The sequence below is a fragment of the Atractosteus spatula genome, chromosome 2, assembly GCF_055471065.1.
Source record: "Atractosteus spatula isolate fAtrSpa1 chromosome 2, fAtrSpa1.hap1, whole genome shotgun sequence".
Classification (NCBI taxonomy): Eukaryota; Metazoa; Chordata; class Actinopteri; order Semionotiformes; family Lepisosteidae; genus Atractosteus; species Atractosteus spatula.
Genome location: NC_142707.1, coordinates 45,821,161 through 45,836,830, shown reverse-complemented (window position 1 = coordinate 45,836,830; position 15,670 = coordinate 45,821,161). Strand labels below are relative to the sequence as shown.

Here is a 15,670-nt window from a genome sequence, read left to right as displayed (position 1 = left end):
CCTTAATTTGTAGAATGAATTTTAGTTTTAGCCTTACAAAGCTTAAGTTTTCACTATCTTTTGTTTCTTGTTCTACAACTGTTATTATTGATCATCGAATTATTGTACTTGACATGACTTCATTCACCCATTCCTGAGCGTCTATGACAGGCAGAGAGAGTGCTGTTTCTGGTGCGATCTTTTGCAGCTGACATTTCACTGTTTTAAATGAACAAGAAATTAGATTGCTCATAAATCACTTATTCTACATAAACACAGTGTAATTGCCCTCCGAAAATCCTCTTTTTCTTGTTTGTTTTAGAGACCTTGATCGAAACTGATTTTTAGATGTCAGAAAGGATTTATTTTCTCTGTATTTCTGTGTGCGCATTTCCTACATTGCTTTGTCGAGATTTTAACTTTATATTTAGGCTCAGATTTCAACTATAAATCTTACACTAATTAATAGCAGTAAATACTGATGTTTTGCTCCCTCTTACCACAAAAATATATATGTATTGTAGCTGGGATGAACTTTATTTCGTACGCGTAGCTACTGCGATTCGGACACGGAACGGTTAGTCTTTTCATTTAAAATGACAGTTACAAATAGTGTGGACCAGCGTAATACTTTGAGTTTTACTGGTGGAGCTCATACAGCTGTGTCTGGATATCATGGTCAAATATTCGGCTAGTGTGTATTGTCTGTTTAGGGTTCTGTAGCATTCCACACAGCTGGGCAGCTTGTTCCCCCCTCCCGCTGGAAGACTCGACCTCTTCTACTTTGAAAATACCTGTGAAACCGGTTTAATTCGTCACAGCCAGCACTCCTGCAGAGAGTGATGAAAACCGCGCTGCACCAGGCGAATGCTTTTGGGCTCAGGTGGATTTGAGCCCTACAGTTCAACCTGCGGTACCGCTGTGTACTGTACATACAGTACAAACGTGTTATTTTGAAATATAAAAAATGTCAATATACTGTAGTGTCCATAATATTTGCTATTTTAGTTTTTCAAAGAAGTGTTTTTGTTAAAAGAAAACACAGAGATTGCTGGATTTGAACACCCGGCCTCAACCTTATACAGTACGGTAAATCAGTCCTTTAAGCCGTGACGCCACCAAGGCAAGTCATGTGACACATACTGAAACAGCAATATAGATATTACAGTAATATGGTCGGAAGGTCAACCACATGTAAGACTTTGGTGCTTAAAATGTTTAGGGAGAAATGAAGTATTGGTGTGTATTTTTTCTTTAAAATACCAATAACAGCAACATACGGTTTACATAATATGTTTATGTTCCTAAATTAATATTGTTTATGACCTTTATGACCTTCGTTATGCTCCTCTGCGTTTTATGCTTAGCTACTAAAATTTCCCTTTAGTGGTAAAATTCCATATACATATTCAATAATAAGCGGATTAAAATGTGCACAGTAAAGAGATTAAATGATTAAATCTTTTCACTAACAACCAATACACCACATTATCTTCCGTGTCGCATTAACATTGGAATGTTTTTTTTACAAGTGCCAAAAGAAGCGATACACAACCTGTCTCCTCTATAATTCTTCAGTTTACAGAGAAATTCCACCAGAGCCTCACAACATTGTCCAATAATACTCTTCTTGTGTCTAATTTTTAGTTAAGCAGGATTTGAGCTACAGACCATAATAGACCAAAAAACAGAATCCACCTGTGATTTGGGTGTTAACAAAAAGTGTTTACAAAGAAAATGAAATACAGTAATACCACCATCTATATAGATACATAGATTTAGATATTTAGATCCTTAAATTAATATCATTATTAATTTCTTTAGATACATGATTACATATATTCTAGATTATAAACCAGATAATTCCGGTCCTGGAATCTGACTGGCTGACACCCTTCTGAAGTGGTACCATAATCTCTGGAAAAGAAAGCGTAGATAAAAAGGCTTGGATTCACATGTATCTGATACAAGTATCTTTCAATACGGTCTTTGTTGTGCTCTTGAGGATCCTTGTGATATTTTGAGCTCTGATTGAATGATAAGTGTCGCAGTTTAAATAATTTTCGTTGTTAGAAATTATGAAACGCTCTGTTAAAAGCAAGGGAGTTTTTATGTCCGTTATAGTAAAAGAAAAATGTAATACACAGTTTAAATTTAAAAGCTCAAATGCTGTACATGAGAGATTAAGCTTTATTGGCTCCTCCTGGCGGTTAAAAAAGGTGATTCCGGATACTTTCCGGTATGATGTCTAATGACGCGTTACACAGCGTGATACTGCGTTTTCATGCGACACGCCCACCGCGGTGTACCGCGAAATACCCCACGCGTTTTGAATGGCTGCATCTGTATGTAATCACAAAGCCTGCCTTAATAAAGTCTGATGCTTTTTTAAGTGTACCTTTTCATGTGTCTTGTTTTTCCATTTCTCTCACATTAGAAATATGTTGAAAACAGGAATAAAATTTTAAGATTGTCCAAACTGCTGTTTTTTTTCCATTATGTAACGTACAGTATGCCACCCAAATATCCCTCTTAGTCACCAGTACCCACAGTTTACCTCTGTGGCTTGTACCTGGTTCTGTCTCAGGACTATACTGTAAATATTAACATTAGTAACAGAACAAACAGCCCTGAAACCACTACAGAGGATAACCGAAATTGTACATACACCATTATGAAACCAAGCTTTCACCATTATGATTAAGTAAGGTGTAATTTTGAAATCTAGGCAATGAAAATCACAAGTCATCTTTTTTTCAGTATTTTTTTTCAGTTGACACCCGAAGAAGTCTCCTTGTTTCTTTTCTTTTTAGCACGGAATAAACCTTTACTTGTTCCGTTTTTCAGTTATTTGTGAAATCACCATGTATAATGCAGTTTCCAAAGGAAGTTGGTTGTAAGGAGAAAACTAAAACATTTGTCTAGATTGGGTGCCATGCTGGATAAATAAACACACTCCAGTTTGTACAGTCTTGAAAGTATGAGGAAAGGGACCTCGTCAACTAACTGTAATGACAAATGATTAACCCCATCACATGACAATATTTAAACAAATTGAATAAAGGTTGAGTGCAATCTAATTCCACAGAGTCTGTTTTTTTATTCAATTCTAAAAATTTACTTTGCAATTTTTTTAAGTCCATTTTCATAAAAAGAAAAAAAGGCATCATTAGACTTCGTCACAGCATGCTAACATTTCGCGGGTTGTCACAAGATGTTTTTGTGAGTAAATTGAATTTTTTCCTTTTTTCTGAAGCATATTAATACCTTGATGTCTGTGAGATTTATACATGTAAATCTATGATTTTTACTGCATTCTATGTGCTGTATATGGTGCTTATTTTTGGAGGTGCAGCAGGAAGTAAGAACAACAATTATAGTGTGTAAACTGTGCATATAACTAGCACATAAGTATATATATTGAGCATATAACAAAATATTTAAAGTATGTATAATTAGAAAAGGAATTTTTTTAACGTTTTGGAACATGTAATAAAACGACTGCAGAAATAAAAGCCATTCTAATTTATTTTTAGCACAGTTATCCATCTACAGTACATAATATCTGTTCTAGCCTATGGAAGATGTCCCATTTTTTTCCATTCATCTATTCTGGGGAAAACAAATTGAGGTTACAATGTCAGACTATTTAACAATGATTCTGTTGGAGAAATCTGTGAATTAAAAAATGCATCATACATTTCAACTGCAAAAATAAACAGCCTCAACCCAGAGCGGTACTTGTGATTAAAGCAATGGCTGGATTATGAGAAGTTCTGGAAGATGAAGTGAGAGGCACCACTTCTAACAATAGAACATTAATGCTGGTTGGGGGGCATGAGGTCCTGCTCAGTGTCACACAACTTCTTTTTCTTCTCGTCTTATTTCTGGTCCCGTCTCAGCTCCCGCATCTTTATAAGGAGACTGTGAGGACCTCCTTCTCCAAGATCAGGTAACAGGGACCCTGTAACTTGGTTCCTGATCCGACTGGGACCCTGAAAGTGAGGAACATCGCAGCTCTGTATCAGTCCTGTGTGGTATAGTGTGCCAGTAGTTTCCACCCCACCCTCAGATGGCTTTTTCTCATAGAGATTATAATCTGAAGCTCCAACACCATTTATTTTATTATAAAAAGTTCTAGCACAGCTGTTTGCAATACAGCGTTTGACTCACAGTTTTTGGTCTCTGGAGCCGAGTGTCTGTGCCATTTCTGCAGACATCATCTCCTGTCCTGTTCTCGGGTGAGCGCCAGTCCTTACTGGGGTCTTGCAGAAGTGCAGAGGCTGAGTGAGATGCCAGCAGATTCCATTTTGCAGAGCCTGACAGTCAAATACATCCTTTTACACAGCCATTTTACCTTCACAAAAGTACATCACATTTGTTCCCCTAGATGTACACTCCTTGAATTTCCAACACACTAGAAAAATTTGCTATTTTGTACTGAAGTGTTTGCCTTTACAAACGTCTGGTCAAAAGTTTCCTTTCTAAATTTTTGTAAAATTTTTTAACTGTTTTTTTAACTTTAGTTACAGCTATTTGGCTCTAAGCACAGTAATTGTCACACTACTCGCATGCACTGAGAATTCAGACCATATTGTTTCTGGTGGTTTTAGTGCGGGCAGTTTGTAAGTTTCTATCAGTGGGCAATCTCTAGGTGCTTTACAAGCTGGTTTTGGAACTAAACTAAAATAAAGATGTCTGTTGAATGGGTCACCACAAAAGTTTAGTTACCACTAAAACAAGTGTTGTTTTTTTCACCCTCTTTTAACTTAAGAACATAAAATGCTAATAAAGTATTTTACTCAAAAACACCATGAGGCATTGCTGTTTGTGCTCCAGTTTGTGTTATCTGAGGATTTGTCCACAAATAACACAGCCTTGTCAAATACCTGGAGATCAGAGCTCATGATCTGGTGGCTGAACTTGCTGACATTTGCTGCCTTTAAGACGTGGAGCAATTGGTTAGACTTTTAGAGACATGGTGTGCATTCCAAAAGCTGGGAGAAGACTCCAAAGCAGGCTGGTGTACAATTACCACTGGATCACAATAAGACACAACTGCACACAGAATGAAGAGACTGAAATGTAAACTGCATTCGAATTACTAGATACAGAATAGGATGTTCACTGCACAAAGTTAAACAGATGAGCCCTATGGCAATACAGAACAGGGAAATAATGATTAATTTATAAGACATAGGAATGATTTGACGTCTGCATAGAGCTCTGGTAGATCTTTCAAAACTAAAGGGTGGACTCCTTACTAAAATTGGAGCACAAATCAGTTGTCAAAGTCCACACGGCCAGCGGCAAACAATATTGGATTTTATGGTTTACTAGAGTGGAGCAGAAGAGTAAGTGAAAGCAGGTTTCCTTTTGCATTGTTTCAGAAACCTAAATAATAGTGTGCCTTTGCAGGTAACAGCTGTTGTTTGATATTGATCTGGTGTTATCAATTAGGCAATTTAATCTGTATCTGTAATTTCATTTGTGGTGGGAGCTGTGTTTTGGGTGACAGATTTAAATTGAATAGTTCTACTATTTTAGGGATTTGGAAGACAACTGATTTTACTGGCATGGTGAGGTGCTGATTGTCATATATTGAAGAAGGTATCACACAGCTTTGCTGTATATCCCACACCTACAGCAAGAAGAGCTGGTACAGTACTTCATGTTCATCTAAACCAGACCTGACTGGAGCTACGTATCTGAACCTTGCTAGGAAGAGCTTGTTTTTCTGTGTTTGTAGGGAACTTGGGTTTTCTGGGTAAAAGATACCTTGGTTAGAGATGTCTTTCTTGCTTAGGGTGCATTTTTATGGATAGGGATATAGGTTCCCATTTATTTTGTGGCATCTGAGGTGCAAAGAGAGATTTAACTGCAGGTTTTGCTTCACAATGCACCTAAAGAGTAGTAATATCTTAAAGCGCATGTCCAGGGGCTGTATTCCTGTAGCTGACTGAAGTCTGAGACTGGGAAATGTGCTTATGTACCCGTTATAGACTAAGTTATCCAACTAGTGTTTTGTGACCTTAAGGCTTTTTCATAACTCAGGTTTTCTTTATTTCTTAAGAGATTCTGCCAAGTGTGATCAATAGAGAAGCTCATTTTCATACTCCTAAATCTCCTCCAGATGGACACTGTCTCACTGTTTTACACTAGTCTACTCTCAGACACAGTGGCTTAATCCTACAATTTAGCTTAAAGCTCTGGTATCCCTTATAGTTTAAAGAGAACACAGGTCTATGGAAAGCTATATAATAAAGTCCTCACCCCAGCTCTTTTCAATGTCAATTTCTGTCTTTAGTTTACTTGAAAATCCAGTTCATATGGAACACACAGCAGGTCATTAAGACAGACCTCAGCTAAATACTTAAGGCATGTATGTCATTAAAACTATCTTTGGATTCTCATGCCACAATAAAAAGCTATTTCTCATTTTCTTGGTTGTTAAATGATTTTACTTGTTTCTTTCTGATGAGAATGATTGCAAGACAAAAGTGTACTTCATGTGAAGTGATGTGTTGATTTTCAGCTTTAATTATAAGGACAGTGCCAAGATTTCCCATTAATCAAGCATTGCTGTTTTTAGTGTCTTATACACTAAGCTCTCTGTGTCCTGTCTGGCACAAGTATTATAGAAGGATTTGTGAACTATGCTGACAAAGGTGAGGCTATTTCACAACACAGGTTTTCTCTATTTCACAAGAGATTCTTCCAAACGTCATCATAGAGAAACTCATTTTTATACTCCTAAATCTGCTCCAAAACACATTTGAGGTTTACTGGCTTGACAGAACATCCAAACTAGAAATGAAAACCCATGTATTTATATTTTGGGAGCTGTGTCAGAAAGGCAAATTAGTCATATGTCCTTTAAGAAGATTAAGGGTGGGGAGATGTCATCTACACACTGACCGGATACAAATGCATTTTGTCTCCAGGATAGTAGAACAGTAACTGAACAGCACAACAGAGGTAATTTGCTAACTTACACTTGCACTCTCTCTGTTTCACACAGTTTTGCCAATACCATAACAAGCCTTTGAACTTGGGAATTTCAGTAGACATCTTTATCCTCCATCATTGGAGAACAATACAAATGCAGCATAGAGCATTACATACTGTATACAGTATACTGTACATAAAACATACCTGCTAATGTGCTTCTTATGGAGCCAGCACTCCTGGACAAAACAGAGGCCGACCTCCTGTTCTGGCCTTTGGAAGGAAAAGTCAGACTTTACTGACTGGTACTGTATGTAGTAAATAATTTAATTTAAAAAATTTTAGCATGTTTGACTTTAGCTTTCCCATATAGACTTTACTGGACTAAACACAGAATCAATTCTCCTGAATAAGGTTGCAAGAGACACATGAGCTAGTGCTGATTATAAGATTGTCTCTGTAATAGTGGTTATTACACTGAAGTTCATTTATATCCTAATGGGGAAAGAAGTAATCTTTTGAATGGTGTCCCACATGTGGAAAGTGATGTGTTAATACTTGTTTAGTGTGTTCTAATTTACAATTGACAATATAAAAGTTAATTATGTTGATCTAGGTTGTTGGATCCTCCAGAGCAAACCCTTGCACACATGAAGTTATGCAGCCCTGAATCGGTCAGGCCTGTGTCTTGGCTCAGAAGGTGCACACTGTTCTCTCTCTGGCGAGCAGGGAGACGTGCGAGACGGCCCAGAGCTTGTCACACCTGTCGAGGAGCTGCATCGGGACAGGGCGCCCTGAATGTCATACACTTGGCTCTGCAGCTCATCCACACGCTGGAAAGCTTCAAGTTTCAGGCTTCGCTCCAGAGAAAGCTGGCTTCTGACCTGCCAGCGGGAGAGAGCATGGAAAGCTGTTTTTTAGGTCGACGGCTTTAATGTCGACACAAACATTTCTGTATGGATACGTTTAAAAAGAGACTAAATGTGGTGTTAAGAGGTTGACACTTACCGTTTAAACATAAGTTGCAATATTTAATGTCTACTGCTCCTACAGACAGCTCAGTAAGATTGATAGTGTTAGTGAAAGACAACACATTGAAGAATACTATAACCACTATACTTGTACACACACAGTTTGAATATCTCTTCCTTGAGACAATCTCCTTCACAAATTCATTTTAACTGATTCTAGAAGGAAAGATCTGTGCACACAAGAAAGCAGTTGAAACATTGATATTCACAGCATTTTTTTAAATCATATTGTTATCTGTGGCTGTAACAACATTAATTTGCAAATATTGCCCATTTGTAGAATGCCCCACTTTAGTATTTGGGGTTATGATTTAGATAAATGCAAAGCATTACATGAAGAAGAAAAGAACTTAAACAGCAAAAGTGATACTGCAAAAGTAGGAGTGCTTAAAGGGAAGAAATCTCAGATTTTTTAATTCTTAATTAAGCTCACAAAGGCAGTAGGTGGCAGTAGGAATATTTTCGGAAACAAGAGGAGCAAGCGTGGCTGTCCACCTGTCGGATCTCCTTGTCTGTCCTCTGCTGGTGGAGCTGGCTCATCTTGGTGCTGCACTCCAGCTGCTCCCCCAGCGCCTGCAGCTGCTGCTCCTTCTCCCCCACATCCTCCTGCAGCCGCTCCAGGTTGGCTGCCTTCATGCTGTCCAGGTGCAGCCTGCTGCGCGCCGCCTGGGCGGAGCGGTGCTCTGACTCCCTCAGCAGCTGCCTCTGAGGGAGAACTCACAGTCACCAGCAGTGCCCCTAGTGCACACATACTGGAGACCCAGAAACCTCTTGACTGGGGCTAGGGCAGATGCAAGAACAGCCTCTCTCAATCTAATGAATATGTAAACCAGCTTAAATGAACTGCAGCTGCAAGGTGCATTAGATACTCTGACTTAGTAAGGGCTGGGTTTCATGCTGATAGTCATGGTTAAAAACTTACAGACTTTGGACTTTTCAGAATAAGAATACCCCCCTGTTTAAACAGGGTGATGTAATCAGCTGATTGAAGAAAAATGAAGATGAGATTCACTTTTTATGGCATGAAAAAATTGACAAAAATTTCAAATGTCACTTACATCTTGCCTTCATATCCTACAGATTTGCTGCCACATTCATTTAATCCAAGGAGTAGGAAGAAAAATGTGTTGATACAATTATTTGAAAGGGATATAAAAAGGCCTTGTGATCCCAGGTAAGGTTCTATGACTTAAAGGGTCTGAATTCCTTCTTAACCAAATATTATGCTGCAGTGCTTTCCTGCTATCAGTCAGACACCTGAGACAGAATTTCTAGATCTGCAGGTGATCTGTATCTCTCTGTATCTCTGATCTGAATGGTGTGTGTGCAGCTGTGACTCTGCTGTGCTGGGTGGTGAGTCACCTGCTTGTCCAGCTGTTTGCTGACAGTCGTGTACTCGGCCTGGCACATGGACAGCGCTCTCCTCGCGGCCTCGAGCTGCTGCCTCAGCAGGGTGGCCTCCTCCTCCACCAGCAGCCGCAGCCGCAGGCTCTCCTTCTTCTGCTGCGTTGCCTCCTGTGGGGGGTCACAGAGCACAAGCCGCGGGGAAGACAGTGGCGCCAACAGCTGTGATGTTACAGGTGAGAGTGTGTGTGTGTGAACCAGCCTCCGTACAGAAGAATACATTCACTACTGCAGCTGTGGCTGGAGAGTGTGTTCCAGTCTTACTGTAAACTTCAAAAGGAAAAAGTGTTTCTGTGGCACACTGCTCACTTTCTGATCGACCCTTCAGTTCATTTGAGTTGCTACATACCGTACTGCAGAGAATGCTAAACTGTTTCTAAAAATAAGTCAACAAGTGCTACAGCTGTTTCACCACTTACTTATCTGTGGGCTGTTCATGGGACACAACAGGAGGTAATGGGTTAGAAATAAGGAAATAATGCTTTCAATTATTTCGCACACAACAGGATACTAATATTACGTACATTAACATAAACTGAAAGTTTCCAAAATACGCAGATTTAAATGTAAGATGAATGAATCTAGCCACCAGTGATGCATCAAGAAAACCCACTGGACAGGTACTGCTGGGCTTGTTGGTTTTGAAATGTGTGTGCTGGGCCTCACTGGCTGATGTTGGGCATTGGACCTGCCTCTTCTCAGGCACACAGCCCTACCTGCCTGTGGCAGAGCAGCTGGCGGCGGAGCTGGCCCTGGCTCACAGTGTGTTTCCAGAGCCCCAGGGCCTTCATCTTGCACAGTAGGGCGTCCAGCTGGCCACTCTCCCTCCGCAGCTCCTGCAGCTTTTCTTGCTGAAACGCAGAACGCAATAGTTACATCACAACATCTTTCAGTCTTTCTGCATCTTTTTTTGTATAAAAATAAATTGCAACTCACAATTGGCAGCCCACTGAAGCTAAGCAGGTGTGAGCCTGGTCAGTACCTGGATGGGAGACCTCCTGGGAAAAACCAAGGTTGCTGCTGGAAGAGGTGTTAGTGGGGCCAGCAGGGGGCGCTCACCCTGCGGTCCATGTGGGTCCTAATGCCCCAGTATAGTGATGGGGACACTATACTGTAAACAGGCGCCGTCCTTCGGATGAGACATAAAACCGAGGTCCTGACTCTCTGTGGTCATTAAAAATCCCAGGGCGTTTCTTGAAAAGAGTAGGGGTGTAACCCCGGCGTCCTGGCCAAATTTCCCATTGGCCCTTACCAATCATGGCCTCCTAATAATTCCCCTCTATGAATTGGCTACATTACTCTGCTCTCCTCCCCACTGATAGCTGGTGTGTGGTGAGTGTTCTGGCATACTATGGCTGCCGTCGCATCATCCAGGTGGATGCTGCACATTGGTGGTGGTGGAGGGGAGTTCCCATTACCTGTAAAGCGCTTTGAGTGGAGTGTCCAGAAAAAGCGCTATATAAGTGGAAGCAATTATTATTATTATGTTTTTGCAGAAACCCCACAACATTCTGCTACGTTTCCAGAAACCACCTTACCATCAATAATGTTCCCTGAAGGGCCTCGTCATCTTTGGTGGAGCCAAACTTCTTCTTCAGCTTGATCATGTTGTCCACCCCTTCCCTGCGCACCTGGCTGACTAGTTCAGTTACATCCTGGTCCATTCTCATGTGATATTCATCCAGCTTGGCCTGCATCCAGCAGTTAAAGACGTCAATGGGAAATACATATTATTTTAACTGGCTTTACATCAATAATCTATTACATAATATCTGTAGCCCCACTGAAGTGATTTAAGTGCCATTATATATCTCCAGACATTGCACTAATGGGTCTAAAAGTACTTGAAATGATTATAATTATCAATCCAGTTGAGACAATATAATATATCCATGCACAATGAACTCCAGTGCACATTCATAAGCAATGGACCTGTCTCACACAATATCACCTTCCTGTTAATGACAAGATCTTTTATATATAAAGAGAATAAGTGTAAATTGTGACTTCACAGAAAAATATTTTTATTTGTACGTAGTATGGCACATGAAATGCAGTAATAGTTCAGATTTTGATAAATTAATGTAATATAACCAAGGATATGCACACGTTCTGTCAGTGAGATTATGGTGTGCTAAGCCAATATTATGCAGACCTTTAAGCTGAGGCAGGCAGTGAAGAGGTTTCGGACCAGCGCCTCGTACTCCAGCTGGACCTGTGAGCGGGCTTGTTGCTGCAGACTCTGCCTCTCCTCCTCCATGTGTGCCACCTGGGCTCGAAGTGCCGTGATCTCCACCACCATCTCCTGACACAGATCGGCCACCTGTCGCACAGGAGCTCCGACTCACACACCCACAGCGCAGACACCTTCCTCACTACAGTATCAACTCCACAACCAGAAAGCAGAAGCCCAGAAAACTCAGGAAGAACAAGACCCGGTTCAGGAAAACGAGTATAACGAAGGAAAGTAGAAGAGCCATGCAAATTATAGAAAACTAGAATAAGATTCTAGTTCTGCGTCAGATAGATTTTTTTCATTATTACAAGAGCGAAATAACTATAAAGGATGAAGTTACATCCCTCAGAGATAAAAACTGGAACATTTTAGGTGACGAAAGGGAACCGATGATGTATGAAGCAAATGCACTGCAGGTGCGTTTATCCAGGAAGAAACTAACAACATGCCTCAATCTAAGGCTAAAAAAAGTAATATATTAAAGAGAATTTGTACAGAAGGACCAAATCAGTGTTAGAGCCCCTTGAATAACTTAAGATAAATACATCTCCAGGACCTGATAGTTTGTCCAGATGCATCATTCACAGTACATAAACTAAACTCCTCCAAAAGTCGCTAAAAATGAACAACATCCATTGACTGGACAACTGCTTATTGATATTCCTAATGAGCCTTCCACGCAGAAACAAATAGTGACAATACCAAACCATGTAATTATAGACCAATAATTCATCTATTACTAATATGATTCATTGTTCATTTCTGGAAAAAAAATAACTTGAACTAGAACTAGTAACAGATGTTGATCTTTGTGGCAACTGGATTGTAAGTGATAGTCAATGGGTACAGTGCTTTGCAAGAAGATCCACTCCCTTCCGATGATGTTGCATTTTGTTAAAATGCTGACATTTAACTAATCTCACCTATAAAGTGTTCCCTTTTTTTATTTAAAAAATATGACAAATTTGAAGGCTAAATACTTTTGCAAGGCACTCTAGGTCTCACTTAACTAAAGTGATGCAGATCTATGAACAAGCCAGAGGAGTGCTGGATAGAAACAACGTATGAGATGGTGTAATGAGGATGACTACGGGACTATGATTATACTGGATGTAGATGTAATTTTTCTCAGTGTGGTGATCCATAGTTCTGTAACTATCTGGTAACTGTTTCACATCAGGGTGTTCTGTCTTCTTCCTTCGTCTCTCATTTTCTTTCTGCCCCTCTAATTGAGGGCTGGAGTCCTCCTGCGCTGCCAATCCACACACCTCCTAAAGATCCTCCTAAAGTTCTGGCATTTTTATCGCTTTTTCTAGCCTGAGTTGGGCAGATAAAGATCAATTAAAAACTGCTTTATCTGGAGCTTCCTATAAACTTTAGAAATCGTTGTATAAAAAGGTGACATGCTGGCAGTCTGACAAATTTTCATAACTCTTAATAGTCTTTAGGAAGCAGATATGTACTGTAAGTGATATACGTTTTTGGATGGTATGCAAAGTGCAATAGCATTATTTGTGTTTTTTCTTTATTTGGGTAAAACAAACCTGGGCATCGGGCCCTTCACCCCAGGTCTGGGAGTCCTCCAGTGCCTTCAGATCCTAAAAGCAAAAAGGGGATCATCTCAGGCACAAGTGTCAGTGTGTCACAAACAATTGTAGTTTGAGACCTATCTTTCTAGCATGCATATTTAGCTCTAAGATCTAAGATCTTAGAATTAGATTTAGATCTAAGACGTGCAGGTGCCTGAACTTCTTTAAGGACATTCTTTTTCAATTAACAGTTTCACATGCTTTTGGTAAAGGGAGAATGCTGGAAAGTCGAAAGAATGTTGGAATACACACTCGCTGTCATGACGTCCAGACGTCTGTGGCAGCTTCAAGGGGAAGAGAGAGAGAGCTGTGCTCCACTGGGGGAGGAACCTTGTACCTACCTGCTCCCTCTGGTACAGCACGTGGGTCTCCTGCTGCAGGATGTTCTCGTAGAACATGGAGTAGGAGTCGAAGTTCCTGCGCTCTCTCTCCATCACCGAACACGCCAGGGATGTAAGGCACGACTGCAAATGGGCTCTGGAGAAAGTCAGCTGAAAACAGTCGGCGGGGGACATGATGTTTAAAGACTTTTAAATGCTAAAACAGGCACAGATACATTTCTTCAGAACATTGAAAAGGTTTCAAATAATGACTTCAAAGGATTAAATGACTCCAGCAGTGAAAGCTAATTCAAAACAACTGATATAAAATGTAATGGAATAATATAACGAATGTAAAAAACAATATAAATTAATATTAACAACAATTACACAATGTATCTACCAAAAATGGTAGATGAAGAGAAATTAACCTCACCCTCTTGTCATCAGTTTCCTCACTCTGCGCCATCAGCTGCTGCACAAAATTTTCAACTATATGTGGTCTCTCAGGTGAAAAACATTGCTTCATTGCTGGGTGTTTCCACAGTTCTAATCATAAACAACACAATCTTATTGGTAAACCTCAGTTTGCAGGGCAAGGGTAGAAATGCTCATACCACCAGTGAAACCATAATATTTCGATTTTGCATTGAAAAAGAAAATATGGGACATTTATTTGCAATGAGGATTTGTAAGAATGTAAGTATGATCTAGGTTGATATTTAAGTGAATTATTTACAGTGTTTCACCAGCACGTGCATCTAGTTTCTTAGTTGTACAGTTTATCACAGGACTATGAAGCAAATTTGACACATTTACAGTAAATTAAATTAAAATATTAAAATAAAAACATCTGTATTTACTTTTTTATCAAGTACTGCAATTACATAAAAGAATATCAAGTACTGGCAAGCTCTGAGATGCAGTTTACATGGAATCAAGGCGCACTGTCTCAGTGCCACACATCCGGCAGAAAGCCTACCGGTGGGCAGGCCTGTGTCCTGCCTCGCTCGCTCAGAAATCACCATGGTCAGTTCCCTCGTGATCTTCTTCTGCACTTCGCATACCATCTCAATCTCAAGGCTTTCCAGCAGCTTCTGAACCTGGAGACAAACAAGCAGTTTGTGTTTCACTATTGATTCCCAGGAAGCTCATGGGCTGACCCTGTCAGTGCCTTTGAGGAAGACAAGTGACCAATGAAAATAGTCTCCATGTAGTTTTCTTCTGTTCAAGATCTGTTCAAGCTCAGTTCTTTCAGCCAGTCACTGTAGGACATTCTTTCTGTTCAAGGAAGCATCTGGTTTCTATTCTCTCACCTAATATTACAGCAACAATACTCTTATAATTTATTAATTTTAATCCACACAATATTCCAAATGAAGGATTACTATCTTCTATTCTAACGATTCCAGAATTTATATCATTTCTACCATAGTATGACTGATTAGTGATTTTTATTAATTAGAAAAATCGGGAATTTCTGGAGTCTATTTTCATATAATTACCTACAGTATGATTGCTTGGTTCAGTTTTGTCACCCTTTTTATGGATGGGCACCCTATTAGAATGGGTATTGGCCACTTGACTTTGTGTGGGAAAAGTGCTGTTAACTGTCCATGAATAACACATCATGAGTCTTCGGGAACAAGCGGTAGAATACTATCAGGCCCTTGTTTATCTTAAGTGTTTCTAGCATCTATAACACTTCTAAGCTACTACCATTTAATTTAATTTGTCTTTCCTCTTTTTAGGGCAAACTGTTAATTGCTTCTCTGGTAAATGCCTCAGTAAAATATTCCTGTATTCCCCGTCATTCCACTTTCAAGTTTCAGCTCTACACAGCTATTGAAACAGGAGTGCTGTCTGTGTACCTGGTGCTTTTTGATGTCCACTTCTGAAGCTCCCACAGGAGGGAGGACGGGCTGGGAGTCAGAGACCAGCCCCTCATATTCCTCCTCTTTCCCCAGCTGTCGAGCAAGGGCTCTCATGGTGGGGTACAGGATTTCCACTCTGTAAGTCACAAAGAGCCCAGCACAGTAAACCCAGGACTGGGGAAGCAGCAAAAGAGGCTACAAGAGCCCGATTCCTACAAAGTTCTAACAAGCTTACAATACAAAACTCCACTAGACCATTGCATTCCAATGAATCCATAATTATGTGCCC

General features: G+C 40.0%; 1 protein-coding gene across 1 annotated transcript in view; it reads right to left on the bottom strand.

The window, feature by feature from the left end:
• Positions 1-3,846: 3,846 nt before the first annotated feature.
• ccdc162 (coiled-coil domain containing 162) overlaps positions 3,847-15,670 on the bottom strand; it is a 63,165-nt gene continuing 51,341 nt past the window's right edge. Inside the window, exons 34-47 of the mRNA XM_088906135.1 lie at positions 15,379-15,517; positions 14,490-14,610; positions 13,944-14,056; positions 13,529-13,678; positions 13,143-13,196; positions 11,518-11,685; positions 10,901-11,053; positions 10,079-10,213; positions 9,321-9,473; positions 8,454-8,663; positions 7,691-7,811; positions 7,135-7,200; positions 4,153-4,298; positions 3,847-3,974 (exon numbers count right to left, since the gene is read on the bottom strand). Coding sequence (XP_088762261.1) covers positions 3,861-3,974; positions 4,153-4,298; positions 7,135-7,200; positions 7,691-7,811; positions 8,454-8,663; positions 9,321-9,473; positions 10,079-10,213; positions 10,901-11,053; positions 11,518-11,685; positions 13,143-13,196; positions 13,529-13,678; positions 13,944-14,056; positions 14,490-14,610; positions 15,379-15,517 — 1,843 coding nt within the window. The 3' untranslated portion in view covers positions 3,847-3,860. The remainder of the gene's footprint in view (positions 3,975-4,152; positions 4,299-7,134; positions 7,201-7,690; positions 7,812-8,453; positions 8,664-9,320; positions 9,474-10,078; positions 10,214-10,900; positions 11,054-11,517; positions 11,686-13,142; positions 13,197-13,528; positions 13,679-13,943; positions 14,057-14,489; positions 14,611-15,378; positions 15,518-15,670) is intronic.